Below are 21,543 nucleotides of genomic sequence, written 5' to 3' on the forward strand. Positions count from 1 at the left end.
AGGAAGAAGAGATTTCTGGCTAAATGAGGATGGATCACATGTGTTTATCTCTACTTACTCCTGCAACTTCACTAAAATGGCAGTAAGTGGATTGGGGGCGGGGGGAAGGTATAAACTCACAAATGAAAGGAATGAATGACTGTTTAGTGGTCACAGGGTTTCCTTTGGGGATGATGAAAATGTTCTAGCATTAGTAGTGATGGTTGCACATACAAAAAAAAAGAAAGAAAGAAACGGGAGAACCTGGACCCCTGCCTCACACCATATACAAAAATTAACTCATAGGCACCTGGTTGGCTTAGTCAGTAGAACATGTGACTCTTGATCTTAGTCAGGGTTGTGAGTTCAAGCCCCACATTGGGCATGGAGGCAACTTAACAACAACAACAACAACAACAACAAATTAGGGGCACCTGGGTGGCTCAGTCAGTTAAGCAACCAACTTCAGCTCAGGTCATGATCTCTCTGCCCCTCCTCCACTCACTCTCTCTCTTTCAAAATAAGTAAATAAACTTTAAAAATATTTTTTAAACATTAAATGGATCAAAGACCTAAATGTAAGAGCTAAAACTATAAAACTCTTGGAAGAAAGCAAAGGAGTAAATCTGTATGACCTTGGATTTAGCAATGGGTTCTCAGATATGAGACCAAAAAAGCACAGCAACCAAAGAGAAAATAGATTAATTTCATCAAATTAAAAACTTTTATGTATTAAAGGACACTATGAAGAAAGTGAAAAGACAATTCACAGAATGGGAGAAAATATTTGCAAATCATGTGTCTGATAAGGGTCTAGAATCTGAGACTATACAAAGACCTCTTACAACACAATGACAAAAAGACAAACAATCTGATTAAAAAATGGGTACAAGATTTGAACAGACATTCTGGAAAGAAGATATATCAATGGCCAATAAACACACAAAAAGATGCTCAATATCATTAGTTGTTAGAGGAAATGCAAATCAAAACAACAATGAAATACCATTTCACACCCACTTCACATGCAGTAATAATAATAATAACTGAAAATAACAGTGTCGGTATGGATGTGGAAAAATTGTCACCCTTATACATTATGGGTGGGAATGTAAAATGGGGCAGCCACTGTGGAAAACAGTTTGGCAGTTCCTCAAAAAGTTAAATGCAAAGTTGCCAGATGACCCAGCAATTCCACTACTCAGAATATACCCAGGAGAACAGAAGACATATATTCCAACAAAAACTTATACACGAATGTTGATAGCAACATTGACCGTAATAGCCAAAAAGGGGAAACAACCAAAATGTCCATCAACTAATGAATGGATACACAAAATGTGGCCTAGCCATACAATGAAGTCTTACTCAGCTATAGAAAGGAATGAAGCAAAGGGGCACCCGGGTGGCTCAGTTGGTTAAACGTCCAACTTTGGCTCAGGTCATCATCTCACGGTCCGTGAGTTCAAGCCCCACATTGGGCTCTCTGTGCTGACAGCTCAGAGCCTGGAGCCTGCTTCCGATTCTGTGTCTCCCTTTCTCTCTGCCCCTCCCCCGCTCACGCTCTGTCTGTCTCTCTCTCTCTCTCAAAAATAAAAATCAACATTAAAAATAAATAAATAAATAAATAGGAATGAAGTATTGATACATGTTACAACACGGGTGAACCTTGAAAACACTATACGTGGGGAAAGAAGCCAGACGCAAAAAGCCCCCTATTGTATAATCCCATTTATCTGAAATATTCAGAATAGGCAAATCCATATTTGGAGTGACTACTTAACGCATATGGGGTTTCTTTTGGGGGGGGTGATGAAAATGCTCTGGAAATAGATGGTGGTGATGGCCTATTGGCACATCAGAACCCAAGAACAGGTCAGGAACTGGAGACACGGGATACCTCTGAAAGCAGGTTGTAGGATGGGGCTGAAAAGAGGAGGTTTGGATGAAAGCAGAAGGAGTTAGACTCCTGTCTCCTCCCTAAACCTCTACAGCCAGGTGATTGCCCTTTTCCAACTTGGCAGGAGGTTGAACTGTGAGGCTCTAGATTTGGGAGCACCGGCACAGCTGAGACGAGGGGTGCCAGACTGTACTGTAATCAGGGGGATTTGTCAGACCCTCTCATCCCCTTTTCCCTGTCCGTTCCCAGAACGCTGGCAACCAGGCTTCTAACTTTGCCCCTGGAAGAAGATTGGAAAACTTCTCTGTATGAAAATTAAAAGACCCACGGGTACTGACAGTGGAGGAGTCCCCAGCAAAACAGCCACGTACCTGTCTAATAACGCTTCAGCGAAGCTTAGTAGTCAACACACACACATACTTACAGAGATTTCAACTCTTGTTTTTATTTATTCTTAAGATTTTATTTTTAAGTAATCTCTATACCCAATGCGGGGCTCAAACTCACGACCCTGAGATCAAGCGTTGCATGTTTTACAGACTGAGCCAGCCAGGTGCCCCCAATCAACTTTTAAACCTCACTCTTGGGGCGCCTGGGTGGCGCAGTCGGTTAAGCGTCCGACTTCAGCCAGGTCACGATCTCGCGGTCCGTGAGTTCGAGCCCCGCGTCGGGCTCTGGGCTGATGGCTCAGAGCCTGGAGCCTGTTTCCGATTCTGTGTCTCCCTCTCTCTCTGCCCCTCCCCCGTTCATGCTCTGTCTCTCTCTGTCCCAAAAATAAATAATCGTTGAAAAATAAAATAAAATAAAATAAACCTCACTCTTTAATAAAAAAAAAAAAAAAAAAAAAAAAACTTACAGCAAGGATCACCAGATACTTGCTTTCATCGAAACAACAACAACAAAACCCACAAAGCAAAGCAAACTGAGGGATGGAGGGGGTGTCAGAGGAAACAGGGAAAACAGGGAGCAGAGGAAACTTCCCAAATTTATAATTAGTACAAAAACTATTATCAATAACCTCAGAGGAAAAAAGAGGGAAACAATTGTGTTCGTGGAAAAAGAACAGGAAAGTACAGAAAAATGAACATTTATGAAACAACAGAAAAAAAAAGTGCTCTTAGAAATTAAAAAATATGCAATAGTCAAAAACATTTTAGTAATCAATAGAAGAATTAGAAGTTGAGGAAATCTGGGGCACTTGGGTGGCTCAGTTGGTTAAGCAACCGACTTTGGCTCAGGTTATGATCTCGCGCTTTGGGAGTTCGAGCCCAGCATCAGGCTCTGTGCTGACAGCTCAGAACCTGGAGCCTGCTTTGGATTCTGTGTCTTCCTCTCTCTCTCTGCTCCTCCCCCACTCATACTCTGTCTCTCTTTCTCAAAAATAAATAAACATTTAAAAAACAATTAAAAAAAAGCATTTGGGGGGCACCTTCAAGTGGCTCAGTCGGTTAAGTGTCCGACTTCAGCTCAGATCTCATGGTTTGTGGGTTCAAGCCCCACATCAGGCTCTGTGCTGACAGCTCAGAGCCTGGAACCTGCTTCGGATTCTGTGTCTCCCTCTCTCTCTGCCCCTCCCCCTCTTGCTCTCTGCCTCTTGCTCTCTCAAAAATAAACATTAAAAAAAATTTTTTTTTAATTAAAGAAGTAAAAATAAAGAGAAGTTGAGGAAATCTTCCAAAAAGTCAAATGAAACACACAGAGACAGAAATGAGAGAAGAGATAAGAAAAGGCTAACAGGAGTTTTAGAGAGAAGAAAAAAAACAGAGGGGGGAAATTTTTCAAAAATATAATTGTAAAAAAAAAATATATATATATATATACATATACATATGTATATATATATATATATATATATATATATATATAATTATAGGGGCACCTGGGTAGCTCAGTCAGTTGGGTGTCTGACTTCGGCTCAGGTCATGATCTCCCAGTTTGTGGGTTCGAGCCCCACATCGGGCTCTGTGCTAACAGCTCGGAGCCTGGAGCCTGCTTCAGATTCTGTGTCTCCTTCTCTCTCTGCCCCTCCCCCGCTTGTGCTCTGTCTCTCTGTCTACCAAAAATAAATAAATGTAAAATATATATATATTTTTTAAATGTAATTACAGAGTGAATGGATTTCCAGATTTAAATTTTTTTTTTAACCTTTTTATTTATTTTTGGGACAGAGAGAGACAGAGCATGAACGGGGGAGGGGCAGAGAGAGAGGGAGACACAGAATCGGAAACAGGCTCCAGGCTCTGAGCCATCAGCCCAGAGCCTGACGCGGGGCTCGAACTCCTGGACCGCGAGATCATGACCTGGCTGAAGTCGGACGCTTAACCGACTGCGCCACCCAGGCGCCCCTATCCAGATTTAAAAACTTAGGGCAAAGAATGCAAAAAGATGCATTTCTGACACTAACTGTTTAGAGTTACTTCAAACTGCACAGGTTAAGGGCACAGTCCTCCATAAGACTATCTTAACTTCAGACACCAGCTGCAATCTCAGGGCTTCCCAGGCCACCAACGCTAGTGACCAACTGCTACAAATTCAGGAGTTCTCACCACCCCTTCAGATTTGATAATTCACTAGAACAACTCACAGATCTCAAGAAAATGCTATACTAATGGTTACAGATTTATTATGGCAAAAAGGATACAAATCAGGATCAGCAAAAAGAAGAGACACATAGGCAAGGTCTTGGAGGGTCCCAAACATGAAACTTCCAATGTCTTCTTCCTGTGGAGTCAGAATGCATCACCCTGTCAATACACGTATGTGTAATAACATACACATAGCATTGCTCACCAGGAAAGCTCACCTGAACTTCAGTGTCTAGTTTCTTTCTTTCTTTCTTTCTTTCTTTCTTTCTTTCTTTCTTTCTTTCTTCCTTTCTTTCTTTCTTTCATTTTAACACTTATTTATTTTTTGAGAGACAGACACAGAGTGTGAGCGGGGGAGGAGCAGAGAGAGAGGGAGTCACAGATTCTGAAACAGGCTCCAGGCCCTGAGCTGTCAGTAAAGAATGCTATGTGGGGCTCGAACTCACAAACCTTATGAGATCATGACCAGAGCCGAAGTCAGTCGCTCAACCAACTGAGCAACCCAGGTGCCCCTCTTTTTTTCCTAATTAAAAATTAAAAAAAAAATTTTTTTTAAGTTTATTTAGTTACTTAGAGAGAGAGAGAGAACATGAACCGAGGAGGAGCAGAGAGAGAGAGAGAGAGAGAGAGAGAGAGAGAGAGAGAGAATCCCAAGCAGGCTCCAGAGAGCACAGAGCCTGATGCAAGGCTTGATCTAAGGAACCATAAGATCATGACCTAAGCCAAAACTGAGAGTTGGACACTTAATCAGCCGAGCCACCTAGGGGCCCCTAAAATTTATTTATTTATTTTTATTTTTATTTTAGAGAGACTGAGATCATGGGTAGAGGAGAGGCGCAGTGGGAGAGAGAGAATCTTAAGCAGGCTCCATGCTCAGTGTAGAGCCTGACTTGGGGCTTAATCCCATGACCCCGGGGTCATGACCTGAGCTGAAATCAAGTTGGATGCTCAACTGACTGAGCCATCCAGGCGCCCCTTCGGGGTCCAGTCTCTACTGGGCTTTCATTAGGTGGGCAGGACTAATTGAATCATTGTTCATGTGACTGAACTCAATCTCCAGCCCCCTTTTCCTTTGCCAGAGGTCCCGATGATATCACATGACCCAAATCCCCAACCCTCTAATCACATGGTTGGCCTTTCTTACTTGGTCAACCTCTGTCTTAACTATCTGGCTATCCAACTTATCTTAACATATCTTAAACTATCTAGAGGGCCACCATGAGTAATCCATTAGCATAAACTATCAGGGCCCATTATGAATAACAAAGAAAGTCCTATTCCTTGGGAATTTCCAAGGATTTATTTCCCCTCCAGGGACAGGGACAAGGGCCAATCAAACTCTTTATTATACAACAGACCCATACCAAGGCATATCAATGAAAAAAATTCAGAATGTTAGAGACAAAGAGCACAGCCTAAAAGCTTCCAAAGAAACAGGTCATCTACAAAGGTTTGTAGTTCAAACATCAGCCTCAGGGCACCTAGCTGGCTCAGTCAGAAAAGCATGAGACTCTTGATCTTGGGGTCATAAGTTCAAGTCCTACGTTAGGTATAGAAATTACTTAAAAATAAATAAATAAATAAACTTCAAATGATATCAACCTCAATAGCAACATTGGTTTCTAAGAAACAGGAAAGCAATACCTTTAAATTTTTGAAGGAAAATTATTTCTAATTTGGTATTCTATACCCAACCATACTATCAACCAAAGATGAAGGTATAATAAACACAATTTGAGAAAGGCAAGGTCTCAAAATTTTACTTCCCAAGGACACTTTCCCGGACAGCTGCAGAAGGATGGCTCCAACAATGTGAGGAAGTAAATTAAGAAAGAAAAAGCAATGAGTTCCAGAAAACAGGGGAGCCAACACAGGAGAGAAGCAAAGGGAATGTCCAGGATGATGGTGAAGGGAACTTGCTTGATGACAGTTGTGAAGTAGGCCTAGACACCAATAAATTCAGATTAGAATAGGAAGATAAAAGTTTCCAGGAGGTATGTTTCCAAGAAAAACATGGAACTGATAGATTGACTACCTGATGTGTTTGACCATATCAAGTGATCTTTGTACCTCCAGGTGGGAATGTGTAGGGTTAAATTATATATGTATAATATATAATATATATATGATATATATAATGAATAAATAAATATAAATCTAAACAAAAGATAAAAAATGAAAGAATTTAACTCTGAAAAAAGTATACAAGAAAAGAAATATAGTCAGAGTGTTCCATAGTCACGTAGTCAAAATATTGTAACTAATATTTTAAAATCTAGGGGCACCTGGATGGCTCAGTCAGTTAAGCCTCCAATTTTGGCTCAGGTCATGACCTCGTGGTCTGTGAGTTGAAGCCTCACATTAGGCTCTGTGCTGACAGCTCCGAGCCTGAAGCCTCCTTCAGATTCTGTGTCTCCCTCTCTCTCTGCCCCTCACCTGCTCACACTCTGTCTCTCTCTCTCAAAAATAAATAAACATTAAAAAACATCTAACTATAATTTTACTGGGAGAATAAGGGAAGACTAAGTATGTGGGAAGGGAAATGTAAGAGCTACATCATCTTCTATTGTAGAATCTATTTTAAATCAGGATAAATAGGGGTGCCTGGATGGCTCAGTCGGTTAAGTGTCTGGCTCTTGGTTTTGGCTCAGGTCATGATTTCACATTTTGGGGATTGAGCCCCGTGTTGGGCTCTGTGTTGACAGTGCGGAGCCTGCTTGGGATCCTCTCTCTGCTCCTCCCCTGCTCACTCACTCTCTCTCTCTCTCTCTCTCTCAAAATAAGTAAATAAACTTTTTAAAAAATCAAGAAAAATAGATTATATTTGTCAAAATATGGAAGTAAATATTAGGGACCCCAAAAAAAAAATCTAAAAAAGTAGTTGCTTTTGGGGAGTGAGAATCAGGGGTGGTGAGGGCAGGGCAGAAGACTGCTTTTTTTGTTTTTTTTTAATCTTGTCATACACTTTGTTGATTTTTAAAAACCATGTGTATGTATTATTTTGATTTAAAATGTTTTAAGAAAAATAAAGGAAGGGGTGCCTGGGTGGCTCAGTCAGTTAAGTGTCTGACTCTAGGTTTCAGCTCAGGTCATGACCTCAGGGTTTTTGGGATCGGGCCCCACATTGGGCTCTGTGCTGACAGCCCGGAGCCTGCTTGGGATTCTCTGCCTCTCTCACTCTCTCTCTTAAAATAAATAAACATTAGGGAAAAAAAAAAGAAAGAAAAAGAAAGGAAGTGAAAAGTTGAGTGTCCCTAGGGTAGCATTTGTTATGCTGGAGAATTTATCACCATCCTGCGTGCTGATATCACCTGGAAAACCAAAGCTGTTAGCCTTAAAAGCAGCAGCATCTCTGTGGAGCAGACACACGTTAACCAGGCTCATGAGACTGATATTTCCTATCAGATGCCAGTTCATTAATTTATAAGGGGAAGTGGGGCTTTGAAGCAGACGTTTTTCTTGTTTGCCGATGAGTGCATTATCTCCCTAAGGGTGGATCTACAGAAGAAATAGAGTGGTTTTCAGCAGGTTGCTTGCTAATCCAAAGAACTAGTGAGGTGGGGGGTGAATTGGGTGATTTCAAACCATGAGGCCTCTATCTCCCTTGTTCCTGGACCAGCATCTTTGTGTCCAGACAGCGCTAGGATAGACACTCTGATGGTTGCTTTGACAACTCTTACTGCTCTCTGCTTCATTGGCAATGCAGACTCCTAACTGGAACCTTCGTTCTTCAGCTACTTTAATACCTTTATTCAGTCTAGACTAGGCCTGACAGTTATTCTGTCTCCATCAGATATGTTGGCACATCTCTGTAGCATCAGAGACTTATATCCACTCAAACAGGCAACACATTTACAAAGCACCCATGATGTGCCAGGCTCTGTTCTAAGCTCTAGAGTTACAGTGGCCAACAAGACTGACAGTTGTCCCTGCCCTGATTAAGTTTACAGCCTGGTAAGGAAGACATATATTAAACAAAGTGGGCAAAGTGAAGGAGCAGCCCAACTCACAGAGACAACTTCATTTCCTTTATCCTTGTTCTGTTTTTTTTAATATATAAATTATACTTTTACCTTTTTTAAGTTTATTTATTTATTTTGAGAGAATGAGTTGGGAGGGGGCAGAGAGAGAGAGAGAGAGAGAGAGAGAGAGAGAGAGAATCCGAAGCAGGTTCCACACTGTCAGTACAGAACCGTGAGATTGGGACCTGAGCCGAAACCAAGAGTCAGATGCTTAACCCGCTAAGCCACTCAGGCACCCCTTTATCCTGGTTCTTGAGGTGGGGTCATCTCGTGGGTATCACCTACTGCAATGAACCATCTAGATAAAGAAGGCTCATTTTCCAAGCCTTCTGTGGATTCTGTATCCCAAATCCTTCCAATACAGTTATTTTATGCGGAAATTTATCTAGGGTTGGTTTCTGTCATTTATAACCAAGAATCCTGACTGGTATAGCAACCATCTCAGACATCTGTGGACCAGAGAGCAAGTTACCAAAAGACGGTTCCAAACCTTCTGCCTTAGGACTACAACCAAAACTGGAGCCTTTCAGATCTGTGCCTTCATTCGGCACAAAGCAGGGCACACAGGCTGTCTCAATAAAATATGGTTGGCTGAGTCACTCAGTAAGTCCACAAACATCTGCCAGAAGTTATTCTAGGTACTAAGGTTACAAAGCTAGTACAAACTGGGGTGCCTGGGTGGCTCAGTTGGTTAAGCGTCCGACTGCAGCTCAGGTCATGATCTCACACTCTGTGAGTTCAAGCCCCGCGTCAGCCTCTGTGCCGACAGCTCAGAGCCTGGAGCCTGCTCTGGATTCTGTGTCTCCCTCTCTCTCTGCCCCTCCCCAGCTCATGCTCTGTTTCTCTCTGTCTCAAAAATAAATTTTAAAAAATTAAAAAAACAAAAACAAAAACAAAGCTAGTACAAACTAGTTGCTGCCGTCAACAGTGTCCCACATGCATTTTAGATCCAATATATTCAAAACTGAGGGTGTCATCTTCCCTGCCTTTTCTCCCAACCCATATGTCAACTCACACTTTGTGTATGCTCCAAACACAGTGAACTGCTTGCACTTCTCACTTCCCTCTGCTTCGATGCCAATAGTTTGGTGTTCTTAGACCATAGGAGTGGGAGGGAAAGAGACAGCAGGCGATCTGGTTGCTGACTATAGACAGTGACCAGATCTTGAATGCCACATAGAACATTCTAGATGTGTTGGCTGCTATCCCAAATTATTTGGCCTAAATGGAATGACCATACAGTTTGGCTTCTCTTCTTCCACTGAGAGTAGTCTGCATAGAAGATGACACAAAGGGCTTATATGGCCATCGTCTTGGCCAGAGATTCAACTGCAAGCAATGGTCCCATTTTACAGATAAGCAAACAGAGACTTCAAATGACTTGGCCCCACAGCTAGCAAATAGCAAAGCAAGGGCTTGAATGAGGTTTCCAGACTCCAAATTCTCATTTTCTTTACAGCTAGCAAATAGCAAAGCAAGGGCTTGAATGAGGTTTCCAGACTCCAAATTCTCATTTTCTTTCCTCTAGTACTGCAGCTCTTACAGAGCTGTTCTGGGTGTGGTGTGAGGAAAGGGAGACAGCTCTGACCTAGACCAGGGGAGGGGGGGAGGAATTCTCTTTACTACCAGTGCACTCACTAGGGGCTAAGTCTGTTTAACTTGCCTCTTTTCTTGGCCTAGTTCCCTTCTCTAATTAATCTTTTTTTTTTTTAATGTTTATTTATTTGTGAGAGAAAGAGAGACAGTGCAGAGAGAGAGGGAGACACAGAATCTGAAGAAGGCTCCAGGTTCTGAGCTGTCACCACAGAGCCCAACCCAGGGCTTGAACTCAGGAACAGTGAGATCCCAAGTCAGACGCTTAACCCACTGAGTCACCCAGGAGCCCTCTCTACTCTATCTTCTTAAAGAAATCCTTACAACAACCCTGTAAAGTAACTGTTCCATCCCTTTATTTTATAGATGGAACTGAAGCTCAGAAAGGTTAAGTTTCACGCCCCAAAGTCCGGAATCTTCCTACCTCGCTTGTCTGAGGTACCGGCTTGGAACACCGCGGTAAAGAAATCTGCCAACGGGTGATGAAGAGGATACCCGGGACCAGCCCCCAGTTCAGGGCTGAGGGCCGCCAGGTGGCGCGGTGGAGGTGTGCCTGTCCCCTCCCCAACCTCCCCGGGACTGCGGGGCAGACGCACCTGAACTAAACCCGCGAAGCTGCCTCGAGGGGCGGGGCAGGGAGTGGCTCCACTGCCTAGCCCAGGGTGGGCAAGGAGGGAGACTTTAGTTTGCGCGGTGCGGACCGCCCGGGCCTAGCTGGAGAGTCACGCCTCCACTTGTCGACCGCCAAGCCGTGTCAGCTCGCTCCTTGCCCTGCACTCCCCAGCGTGCAATTCATTTGTGGTGGTGGTGGGGGGGGGGGGGGGTCCAGAAAATAGACTGGAGCGGGAGAGAGCAGCCAAGAGCGGTGGGGCGGAGACTCCACCGCCCCCACCTGTCGGCTGCGGGTCGGGGGCGGGTCGGGGGCGGGGCCTGTCCCGTAGGGTCCGCCCCCGGTCCCAGAGCTCAGGGAACGCGACGAGATATAAGGCAGCCGGAAACAATGCGCCTGCATCTCGCGCTCCCGCGCGGATCCCGGGAGCGTCCGGGCCGCCGTGCGCGAGCGAGGGCGGGAGCGCGCGCGCGGGGGGCGCGTTCTTGAGTGCGGGCCGCGCGCTCGGTGGCGCGCATGTGCCTGTGTGCGGGCTGCCGGGCTGCCCCGAGCCGGCGGGGAGCCGGTCCGCTCCAGGTGGCGGGCGGCCGGAGCGAGGTGAGGCTACAGGCGGCCGAGGGGGGGCGGGCTGCAGGCTGCCTCCTGGGCACAGCGCGCCCCCGCCCGGCCCGGCCGGGCCCTGGGAGCTGCGCTCCGGGCGGCGCTGGCAAAGTTTGCTTTGAACTCGCTCCCCGCAGCCCAGTCCGCGCGCTGTGAGCCTCTTCCTTGGGCACGCCGACCCGGGGCTGGGCTTCCCGGGACGCGAGGGAAGGGCGCGGGCTGCCAGCCGGGAGGTTGGGGAGGGACGAGAGCCTGGCAACCGGCTGTGCTGGCGGACCCGGGGACGCCTCCCTCGGCCCGCACCCCAGCCAGCCGGTCCCCTTCCCTCCCGCAGGGAGCGGACATGGACTTCGACTCGTACCAGCACTATTTCTACGACTATGACTGCGGGGAAGATTTCTACCGCTCCACGGCGCCCAGTGAGGACATCTGGAAGAAATTCGAGCTGGTGCCGTCGCCCCCCACGTCGCCGCCTTGGGGCTCGGGTCCCGGCGCCGGGGACTCAGCCCCTGGAATCGGTCCCCCGGAGCCGTGGCCCGGAGGGGGCGCCGGGGACGAGGCGGAATCCCGGGGCCATTCGAAAGCTTGGGGCAGGAACTACGCCTCCATCATCCGCCGTGACTGCATGTGGAGCGGCTTCTCCGCCCGGGAACGGCTAGAGAGAGCGGTGAGCGACCGGCTCGCCGCCGGCGCACCCCGGGGGAACCCGCCCAAGGCGCCCGCCGCCCCAGACTGCGCTCCCAGCCTCGAGGCCGGCAACCCGGCTCCCGCTGCCCCCTGTCCGCTGGGCGAGCCCAAGACCCAGGCCTGCTCGGGGTCCGAGAGCCCAAGCGACTCGGGTAAGGACCGCCCCGGGCCATCTAAGAGGGGGGCACCCCAAGGGTGGCCAATACTCTGTCGCTGTCTGAGGTCAGGCATTGGGTCTTCGCAAGCCCCGCGGCCACCTCCCCCTTTCTGTGGCTGAAGCCGCCGGTGTAGCCCTCAGCAGTGTCTGTCTGGCACGTGGGTGTGTTAGTAAACAGTTTGAAGAAGTGGCGTGGGAGCCAGCGTCCTTTCGATGATGATTGGAGCCCCAGGGGACAAGGGAGACAGGGTGAGGCTTAGCGCTTAGGGAGGACAATACTAGAATTGGACTGTAGGGGATTTCTTTCCTCCGGAGGCTAGAAGGGTCTCTTAAGGGTTACTCCAGGCTTGAAGTTTTTTGTTGCTGCCACTTTCCCTGGGAAACTCACACTCCCTTAGGGAGAGGAAACTGAGGAGCCTTTTGTGCAAAGCCAAAGCCTTCACCCTTTAAAAAATCTAGTCTCCTGTCTGCTTTACTTTAAAAGGGCAATAATGCCCTCCCATTGCACCTCCCACCCCTTACCATTTGTACACCACACAATCACCCACAGATAGGTAGCAGAGCGATGAATGCTCCCCATTAACAGATGGAAAAACCGAGGCTTGGAAATAGGAAGTCACTAGAAGTGAGCCCCATCTTTTGCCCAATCCTCCATTGCATCCAGGCACTGCTTCCTTGATGTTTCGAGGGTCTTCATGGTAGCATATCCTAGAGGGGCTACACTTTGCTTTGTTGCTTTGGCCTGAGTTGGAAAGGTGTTCCTCTAGCTCCCTCCTAATTTTACCTGTGGGCTCTCTGTAGCTACTTCCTTGCATTCAACAAATGTTCCCTGGCCGCTGAGTGGTGCCAAGCTCTGACTAGGTGCTGGGGTCACAGATATGGAGCTCCAGCCTCCTCCCCCATCCTTGGATGCAAATTTAAACCTCACTAAGTGCAGACTTCAGCATCCTGTTCTTAGCCTCGCCTTTTAGACCTCTGCCCAGGAGAAAGACTGGAGAGGGTGCTTTTATAGGGTGCCAACTGACTAACGTCAGGTAAATCAGGATCTAGAAAATTTGCCATAGCTTTTAAGAATAACTTTTACATGACCTTTTGAGAGGGAAGTGGGAAGTGGGTATATACTTGCGCGGGGGGGGGGGGGGGGTAAGGATAACAAGAAATTAAAAGTCAATTTTCTTTTTTTTTTTTTTTTTTTGGTCCACTGTGTTAAGGTCATTTTTAACCTGCTTGCTTTCAACACCAAGAGCTTGTGTTTGTTTGATGGCTGGAATGGGAGTTTGAGATCAAGAAACCAATAAAGATATATCTCTACAAAAGCTGATGGAGTGGTAGAGTGGAAAGAGCATTGTTTGGGGACTTTGGAGATCTTAGTTTGAGATTCAGAACATTACAGAGGTGATGTGTGGACTTGGCTGGTCTGGATCTCAGTTTCTCCCTCTGCACATAAGAGGGTTGGACTTGATTGTCCAGCGGAGGGCATTTTCTTGTCTGGGTAGAGTTAGACCATCTCTGGAAAGAATGGTGCCCTACATTATTTCTTCCTTAAGAAGAACCTTACCAGCTATGAGGTTTAACACTGAAATATTAAAAGTTTGGGATGTGGGAAAGCTTCCTGAATCCTTTTCTGACTTGCCCTTTAACCTGAACCTGTTTGCAAGCCACTGGTTCACTCACAGGCCACATGGCCCAGAACAAAATGCAACAGATTGCAAACAATGAGGGGGGAGCGGTGGGGAGAGTGACTGACGGCAATGCTCAGCCAATAGGGGTTAGGGGCTGGGTAAAACAGCATTCCAAACACAGCTTATCCAGCCAATCACAGGCCTTGCGGCCAGGAGGGCTGAATGGTCAGGTTTTATTAATGGAGAAATAATGCGATTGTCCACACAATGGAAGCCTTCCTGACAAAGGGGCTCAAGGATCCTGATATGCAAAAGAGGCCGAGAGAACTGAGCTCTTCTGTTGTCAGGCTGAAATGCATGAAGGTGGCCTTCTGTGTGGGGGCTGCAAAACGTGAGGCAGGAAGACTTTCCCCTAATTGCACTCTCCTGGTTGGGTAGCCTAAGAGACCTTTGAGCCAGGGAATGACGGGGGCATGTCCAGGCATCTCCAGGTCTCTTGGTGTTTTGGCCCTTGTACTGGGACATTCTGTTGCTGCTCAGTTCCCTGCCCCCGGCACAGGTCGCTTGGAAATGGTCACTTGTACCTTTGTGAAGTTCCTGCAGCTTTTTCCGACCTGCTATTACAAATCCAACCCTCTTCTGGTCCAGGGAAGGGGGTGGGGCAGGCGACCTATAAATGATGGATGACTAGAAACCCATTGAAACCAGGAGCAAAATGCTCCTGAGAGAAACCCTTTCCCTCCCCTCTGTGGGTGAGGAGGGATGGGTTATATGTAGCCCTCCCTTCTCCAAATCTTCAGCTGAAAGGGATGGCAGAATAGAGAGGTGGGGGAATAATAGGATTTATAACTTGTGAAAAGTAACAATTCCCCAAGTGCAGACTGTGCTGGGCAGGAACAAAGGGCAGCTCGGCCCACAGACCCCTCATTTACAATTCTGATGGGGCATGAAAGAGCCCGACTGGGGAAGATCTTTATAGCTAAACTTTGTCCCAGGCCGATAGCTCTTTCTCTCCATCCCCTCGGTGGGGGAGGGGAGCGCCTGTGCAGACTGGGGGCTGTTGGCTTGGGTCTGCCTTTTGTTCTTATCTAAGCCTTGCTGTGCAAAAGGAAATTGGAGAATATTTTCCTTCTTGCTTATTTCCCCTCCTTTCCTTCATGCTGCCCTTACTCCACTACAAATGAATCAGTTGTCTTTCTCCCCATTTCAATTTGTTTATATCTAAATGGGGGAAATGTCCCCTCTTTTCCCGAGCCTCAGCATAGGGTCTGTGTGTGTGTGTGTGTGTGTGTGTGTGTGTGTGTGTGTGTGGGTTTCTCATGGGATGTGTTTCTTCTCTGGATCTCTCTTCTTGGACAGAGGGTGAAGAAATCGATGTTGTGACAGTGGAGAAGAGACAGTCCCTGGGCGTACGGAAGCCAGTCACCATCACGGTGCGGGCAGACCCGTTGGACCCCTGCATGAAACACTTCCACATCTCCATCCATCAGCAGCAGCACAACTATGCCGCCCGTTTTCCTCCAGAAAGCTGTTCCCAAGGAGGGGCTCCCGAGAGAGGTCCCCAAGAAGAGGCTCTGGAGAAAGATGCCCCAGAAGAAAAGGAAGAGGAGGTAGATGAAGAGATTGTGAGTCCCCCACCTGTAGAAAGCGAGGCTCCCCAGTCCTGCCACCCCAAACCTGTCAGTTCTGACACCGAGGACGTGACCAAGAGGAAGAATCACAACTTCCTGGAGCGCAAACGACGGAATGACCTCCGTTCTAGGTTCTTGGCCCTGAGGGACCAGGTACCCACCCTGGCCAGCTGCTCCAAGGCCCCCAAAGTGGTGATCCTGAGTAAGGCCTTGGAATACTTACAAGCCCTGGTGGGGGCCGAGAAGAGGATGGCCACGGAGAAAAGGCAGCTCCGATGTCGGCAGCAGCAACTGCAGAAGAGAATTGCGTACCTCAGTGGCTACTAAGTGACCAAAAAGCCTGACTGCTCTGTCTTACAAAGACCCGAGTTTATTTTTTAACCTGCCCTCTCCCCCTTAGTAATTTGCACATTTTGGTTACGGTGGGACAGTCTGAACGGTAGATTCCAGAATGCAGAGCAGCCGGTGCACACACTCTTAAGGGCTTGCATTCTTGGAAACCTGGGAACCCAGCTCTCCCGCTTCCCTGACTCAGGGGAGCACTGGGTGCTCTCTGGCGCCTTTGGCTTCTCAGGCAGGCAGCTGACTGAGGAGCCTGGGGTGCCTAGCTCACTAGCTCAGAAGAAAAGCCTGACAGATGCTATGCAACAGGTGGTGGACGTTGAGGGGGGTGGGTTCCAGCCTGCATGAAATCTCACACTCCGGATGAGCTTTAGGCTGGGAAAGGATGCTCCCACTGGTGTCTCTGGGGTGATGCTAGGACAGCTGGGCCCGGACGCTCTCCCTGAGGCTCTTTTTTCCAGGAGACACACGAGCTGTCTTGGGTGAAGACAAGCTCACAGACTTGATCAACATGGACCATTACCTCACTGTCAGACACTTTACAGTAGCTGAGGAGTTGGAAACCTTTAATATATATGTGTATATACATATATATATATGTGTATGTATATATATATATATATATACACACACATATATACATATATATATTGTGATGTTAGCTGACACCCCTCCTCCCACTCTAAATGCTGCGACCTTGAGAACATTTAAAGAGCTTGGCCTCTAGATTCTTTGTCTCAAAGCCCTCTGGGCCCTTTCCTCTGAGGGAGAAACCATTCTGTCCTCACAAGGGACTTTTTTGTTTTCTTCTGCCTTTGTTATGCAATGGGCTCTCCAGCACCCCTTTCCCACAGGTCAGAAATATTTCCCTGAGACACTGGGAAATGGGTCCTAGCCTGCGGCCTGAGGAAGGCTTGGAGTCCTGGCTGTGAACTTGTGATCTGCCCAGGTGTTTTCCGTCTTGGAATCTTTTCTCAAGGCAGATGTCAGGCACATCCAGAGGGAGAACTATACCACTTCCTCTTTCCTACTTCCCTCTCCTCAGTCTCTGACTGGTAAGTCTGAAGTTCTACTAGAACCCTGCAAACTGTCCTAGCGCAACTCCCAAAGAGCTTGCTGGCCCTGTACCCACCTTGGGCCCCTTGCCAGCCTGATATGAGTCAGATCTGTTTCCCAGAGTCCGGGCCTTACTGCAGTTCTTGCTGGGAGAGCTGCTGGGACTCATCCAGTGCTCCAGAAGGTGGACTAGTTTCCTGCTGGGTTCTAAAGGAGCTTCCAGGAGCTCTGCTTCGCTGACCATGACGGATTTTGCCCCAGGTGAACAGCCCATCTCCAAGTGGACTCCAGGTGCAGCCTCCAGTTTGGAAAGACCTCTAACCCAACAGGTGTCATGTGGGCAACTCAGGAGCCCCAAAGCCTGGCCTGGAAGAAAGATCAACCCCTCCAGAACTCTGCCCAGGGCAGCAGGTGCCTACTGGCTGTGGTTTTGAAAGGGGGAGGGAGGGCGGGTAGAGCACTGTCTGTGGCTCTGGAAAGCCAGCTGCTACTTCCAAACTTATTATGCACAGTGGTCTGTTTCTGAGGTCGTTTTCTGGCCTCAGAGAACCCCAGTGGAAATTTGGAAAAAATCTCTCTACCTTCTGGAGTATGGTTTTCGGGAGCCAACTGTCTTCTGGAACTGTCTTTGGAGAACAGGTGGGACGTAGGTTACTGATGTATCACCTGAATAGCTTGTGTATAAGCTGCTGTTGGGTATTAGGCTGGGAGCAGTGGTTTGTTTTATTGTTTTGTTTTTTTTTAATACTGTATTTTTGTATGCCTTTTGCAAAGTGGTGTTAATTGTTTTGTACAAGAAAAAAAAACACAAAAAACTCTTGGGCAATTCTCCTGTTGCAAGAGTCTGGTTTATTTTGAAAGGCAAGTTTACCTGAAATTTTGTATTTAGTTGTGGTTATCAATTGCCTGATTTTAAAATGTTGCCTTCTGAGACCTCTGCTAATAAAAGATTTCTCAAACATGTCAGAGTGGGGGCACCTTATGCCAACCAAGTCCCCCTGAGCCAAGGAAAACAGTTTCGGGGTAACCACCAGCGATCCAGAGGGTTGCATTTCTCTAACCATGTTGCTAACCAGGTCATTCCACTTCGGGTTCCTGAAATGCCATTTCAGACATGTCTAAACAATGTAGGTTTGGTCCGTGGTGTAGTCCGTGAACGTGGCATTCTCTCGTGAATTGCAAAGAGGGTTGAATTTGAGCTTCAGAAGGTTTGAAATCCCAGCGCCACCACTTGCTCTGTGCCTTTCAGCTTTACCTTTCTGAGCCCTAGTTTCCTTATCTGTAAAATGGGGATAAATGCTCCTGCCCAGGGGGGTGACGGGTATTCATGAAGTAGTAGATTTTAAGCCCCTTTCTTTCTTTTTTTTCTTTTTCATGTTTTTTTATCATTTATTCATTTTTGAAAGGCAGAGAGAGACAGAGCGCGAACGGGGGAAGGGCAGAGAGAGAGGGAGACACAGAATCTGAAACAGGCCCCAGGCTCTGAGCTGTCAGCACAGAGCCCGACGCGGGGCTCGAACTCACGGACCGCGAGATCACGACCTGAGCCGAAGTTGGCCGCTTAACCGACTGAGCCACCCAGGCGCCCCTAAACCCCTTTCTTAAAGTGTGAAGCCTTATTTTCTTTTGGGTGGTACCGGGTTCTTACCTTGGTGGTATGATGACCATGCAGGATATCTTAAAAATTCGCTAAGATTTTGTGATGTAATACGATTTTTTTTTCTTTCTCCCTCAATTAATGAAAGCAAATGAAGGCTCCTCTTCCCTCCCATAGTCTTCCTAAACTTGCCCTACACGCAGGAGGGGAGAATTGAATAACAGCTGTTCCTGATAGAACACTGCCTATGTCAAAGCACTCTGCCCCCTCCTTCATGTGACACCACGACCAACTGTGTGACAGGGTTACAGAAGACGAAACTGAGGTTCTTTTTTTTTTTTTTCCGTAATAAATATTTATTCATTTTTGAGAGCGAGAGCATAAACGAGGGAGGGGTGGGGACAGAGGACCCAAAGCAGGCTCTGTACTGACAGCAGCGAGCCTGATGCGGGGCTCAAACTCATGAACCATGAGACCATGACCTGAGCCAAAGTCGGACATTCAACCAACCAAGCCCCGCAGGCACCTTGGAACCTGAGGTTCTAAAAGCAAAATAAAACTCGGGCGCCTAGGGGGCTCCGTCGGTTGAGCATCCAGCTTCAGCTCAGGTCATGATTTCGCAGTCTGTGAGTTCGAGCCCCGCATCCAGAGCCTGGAGCCTGCTTTGGATTCTGTGTCTCCCTCTCTCTCTGCCCCTGCCCCCCACCCCTCATGTTCTGTCTCTCTCTCTGTCAAAAATAAACATTAAAAAAAAAAAAAAAAAAACAACCTCTGTAAAAGTAAAACCTGCCCAAAGTTACTCAGTTACTTGGCTAGTAAGTCAATGAGTTGGGATCTAAACTCGCTTTTGCCTATCTCCACAGCCAGAGGTCTCAACCACTACATAATAATGACAGCTGGTTTTGTTAGCATGGGGTGTGTGCAGGAGGGAAACATGGAATTTCATCACTTAACTGCTTGTTGGAATTGTCTCTCTGTGGGGCCATTGCGCCTGCCATTTATTGGGATGGAGTGGAGCAAATGTTCCATGACCAGTCACTGTGCCACATTTGTGGGCTGGGTGGGTTAATCTTGCCCCAACGAGGCCCCTTCTGGGACTGTGAAAGCAAACAGTTGCTGTTCAGAAAGGCCGAGCACATCATGGTGGAAGAAGGCCACTTTGCCTCGGCTAATCCTTTACAGCTGAGACCTGGTTGCTCTCCCTCTCTCTTACGGAGCCTGAGTAGAGTCAAAAACTTCCTATAAATTCCTCACGTTTACAAAGTGACCCTCATCACAAGTATGCAACCTCTGCCACATAGTACTGGAGCCTAGGGCAGTTTCTTGCTCAAGGTCACATAACAAAACCAGAGTCCCAAACCCAGTCTCTTGTCAGGTAAACTTTCCACTCAACCCCCCACTGTCTCTAAGCCAGGGAACCTAGTTTGTAAGTAGCTGTTTGATAAACATAGACTTGCGTTCTTGGGACTGTTTTCTTAAAACTTCAGTTCCCTCTTTCAGTTCTTGTCACTCTGCTCCCAGTATATTCATCCTTCTTTTTTGATGCCATTTGTCAAAAGACTAATTTGTAGGATTCCTCTCCCTTTCCTAGGCCTCAAAAGAAATCATGGGCCCTCTGTAAAACAGCAGGGACCCCCAGTGTTAGTTGTTTTAAGTATCTTAATTCTCGCAACAACCTGGAGAACAGGGTGGCGTCAGTTCCATTTCACAGATGAACAAACTGAAGACTCGAGACATTGAAATCCTTTGTCTAAGCCCACACAGCTAGTGCCAGCTGCCTGACTCCAAACTTCAGCTCTTTTGAGTGTAACTCTGCTGAGAAAGGAGAGGGAATAAAGCCATCTCCTGGGGGGAAGGGAGGGTGTTTCTGGAATGTGAAGTATTTTAAGCTCCTTCCTAGCTCATTTCTACAGACTCCTACCTCTATCTTTGTCTGAAAATAGCTGGGAGTTTATTCCTGGATTTTGGAGGACAATTTCTACAAATTAGGTTTGACTGGGAATAGTATACCTCAGGGACTCTGCACATAGACAATAAGGGGCAGCTGAGAAGCCACACTTAGTATAGAAAAGAAAGGCCGTCTTCTGTGTTAGACAATAAAAAGCTAAAGCGTGTGCTAATTCTTGCCTCTGTTGGCAGGGAGAATTTGGGGGGGGGGGGGCGGAATGAGACAGGTTGAATTATCTTAGATGTGCTGAATTTGTCTAAAGGACTCCCAGGGTTAGGATATTCCAGAATATTCACTTTAGAAGGAGAAGGGGAGGATGGGGATGGCTTTGTTGATCTAGAAGGTGATAAGAGGGACTGAGAAAGAGGTTCTTTTCTAAGGAGAAGATAACCCGTTGGCAGATGATTAATGAGTGGGTGACTGGGCAGGGGTGAACGAGAGGTGTCTAAATGTGTCAGCTAAAGTTCCGTTGGGGTGTGAGCATTTCTACTTTAAGCCCAGTGGGCAGCCCTTGTTAATGTCTTATTTGGAACTGTTGCCAAAGAGATCAACTGTCTTAACATTACCCATTCTTCGGACCAGGAAATGTAAATATGTTCTTAAAGTCTCTAATCAGGTGAGTTATTAAATAATTACACTCTGTGCCAGGGGCCTAGGAGGTGCCTAGGAAGTGTTGGATTGCCTTTCAACTTGTGGGAAACAGTATGGTTGAGTGGTCTCCCTCACCCAACAGATCTTAGTTCCAAGTCTGGCCCTGCATTTTCCAGCTACACCTTTGCTACCACCTTGGGCAAATTACTACCTTCTCCCAGCCCCAGTTTCCTCCTCTGTAAAACAGGTATAAATAATAGCACCCACTTCATTGAGTTGTGGTGAGCAATAGTAAGTGCTCAGTAAATGATTAGCGCTATTCAAACCATTTAGCAAGGCACACCTAGAATACAGATTAGTCATATTTAAAAAGTGACAGAAGAGAGTGGCAAAATAAAGAGCCTTCCCACAAGGAGTACTTAAAGTAATCTGGAGTGCACATATTGATGCCTCAAGAGGCAATAAGTCATCAGGGAAAGAGTAGCGAGGGTTTGGGGAGACTGAGCTAGGCAGAGGAGAAAAGGCAGGCACAGACCTGAGCTTCTGTCTGGTCCGTAGCATCCCATGACCCACAGCAGGCAGGAGCTGTGAGCCTGCGATGCTGTTGCACATATGGGCCCTCC

General features: G+C 47.0%; 1 protein-coding gene across 1 annotated transcript; it reads left to right on the forward strand.

Moving 5' to 3' along the window:
- The first annotated feature begins 11,024 nt into the window (after positions 1 to 11,024).
- On the forward strand, positions 11,025 to 17,743 carry MYCL (MYCL proto-oncogene, bHLH transcription factor). Its single transcript, XM_047873015.1, has 3 exons — positions 11,025 to 11,286; positions 11,624 to 12,128; positions 15,115 to 17,743. Exons 1-3 carry the CDS (start codon positions 11,206 to 11,208, stop codon positions 15,711 to 15,713), a joined length of 1,185 nt encoding a protein of 394 aa, XP_047728971.1. The 5' UTR covers positions 11,025 to 11,205; the 3' UTR covers positions 15,714 to 17,743.
- Positions 17,744 to 21,543: the final 3,800 nt, after the last annotated feature.

Source organism: Prionailurus viverrinus, chromosome C1 (assembly GCF_022837055.1).
Source record: "Prionailurus viverrinus isolate Anna chromosome C1, UM_Priviv_1.0, whole genome shotgun sequence".
Taxonomy (NCBI): Eukaryota; Metazoa; Chordata; class Mammalia; order Carnivora; family Felidae; genus Prionailurus; species Prionailurus viverrinus.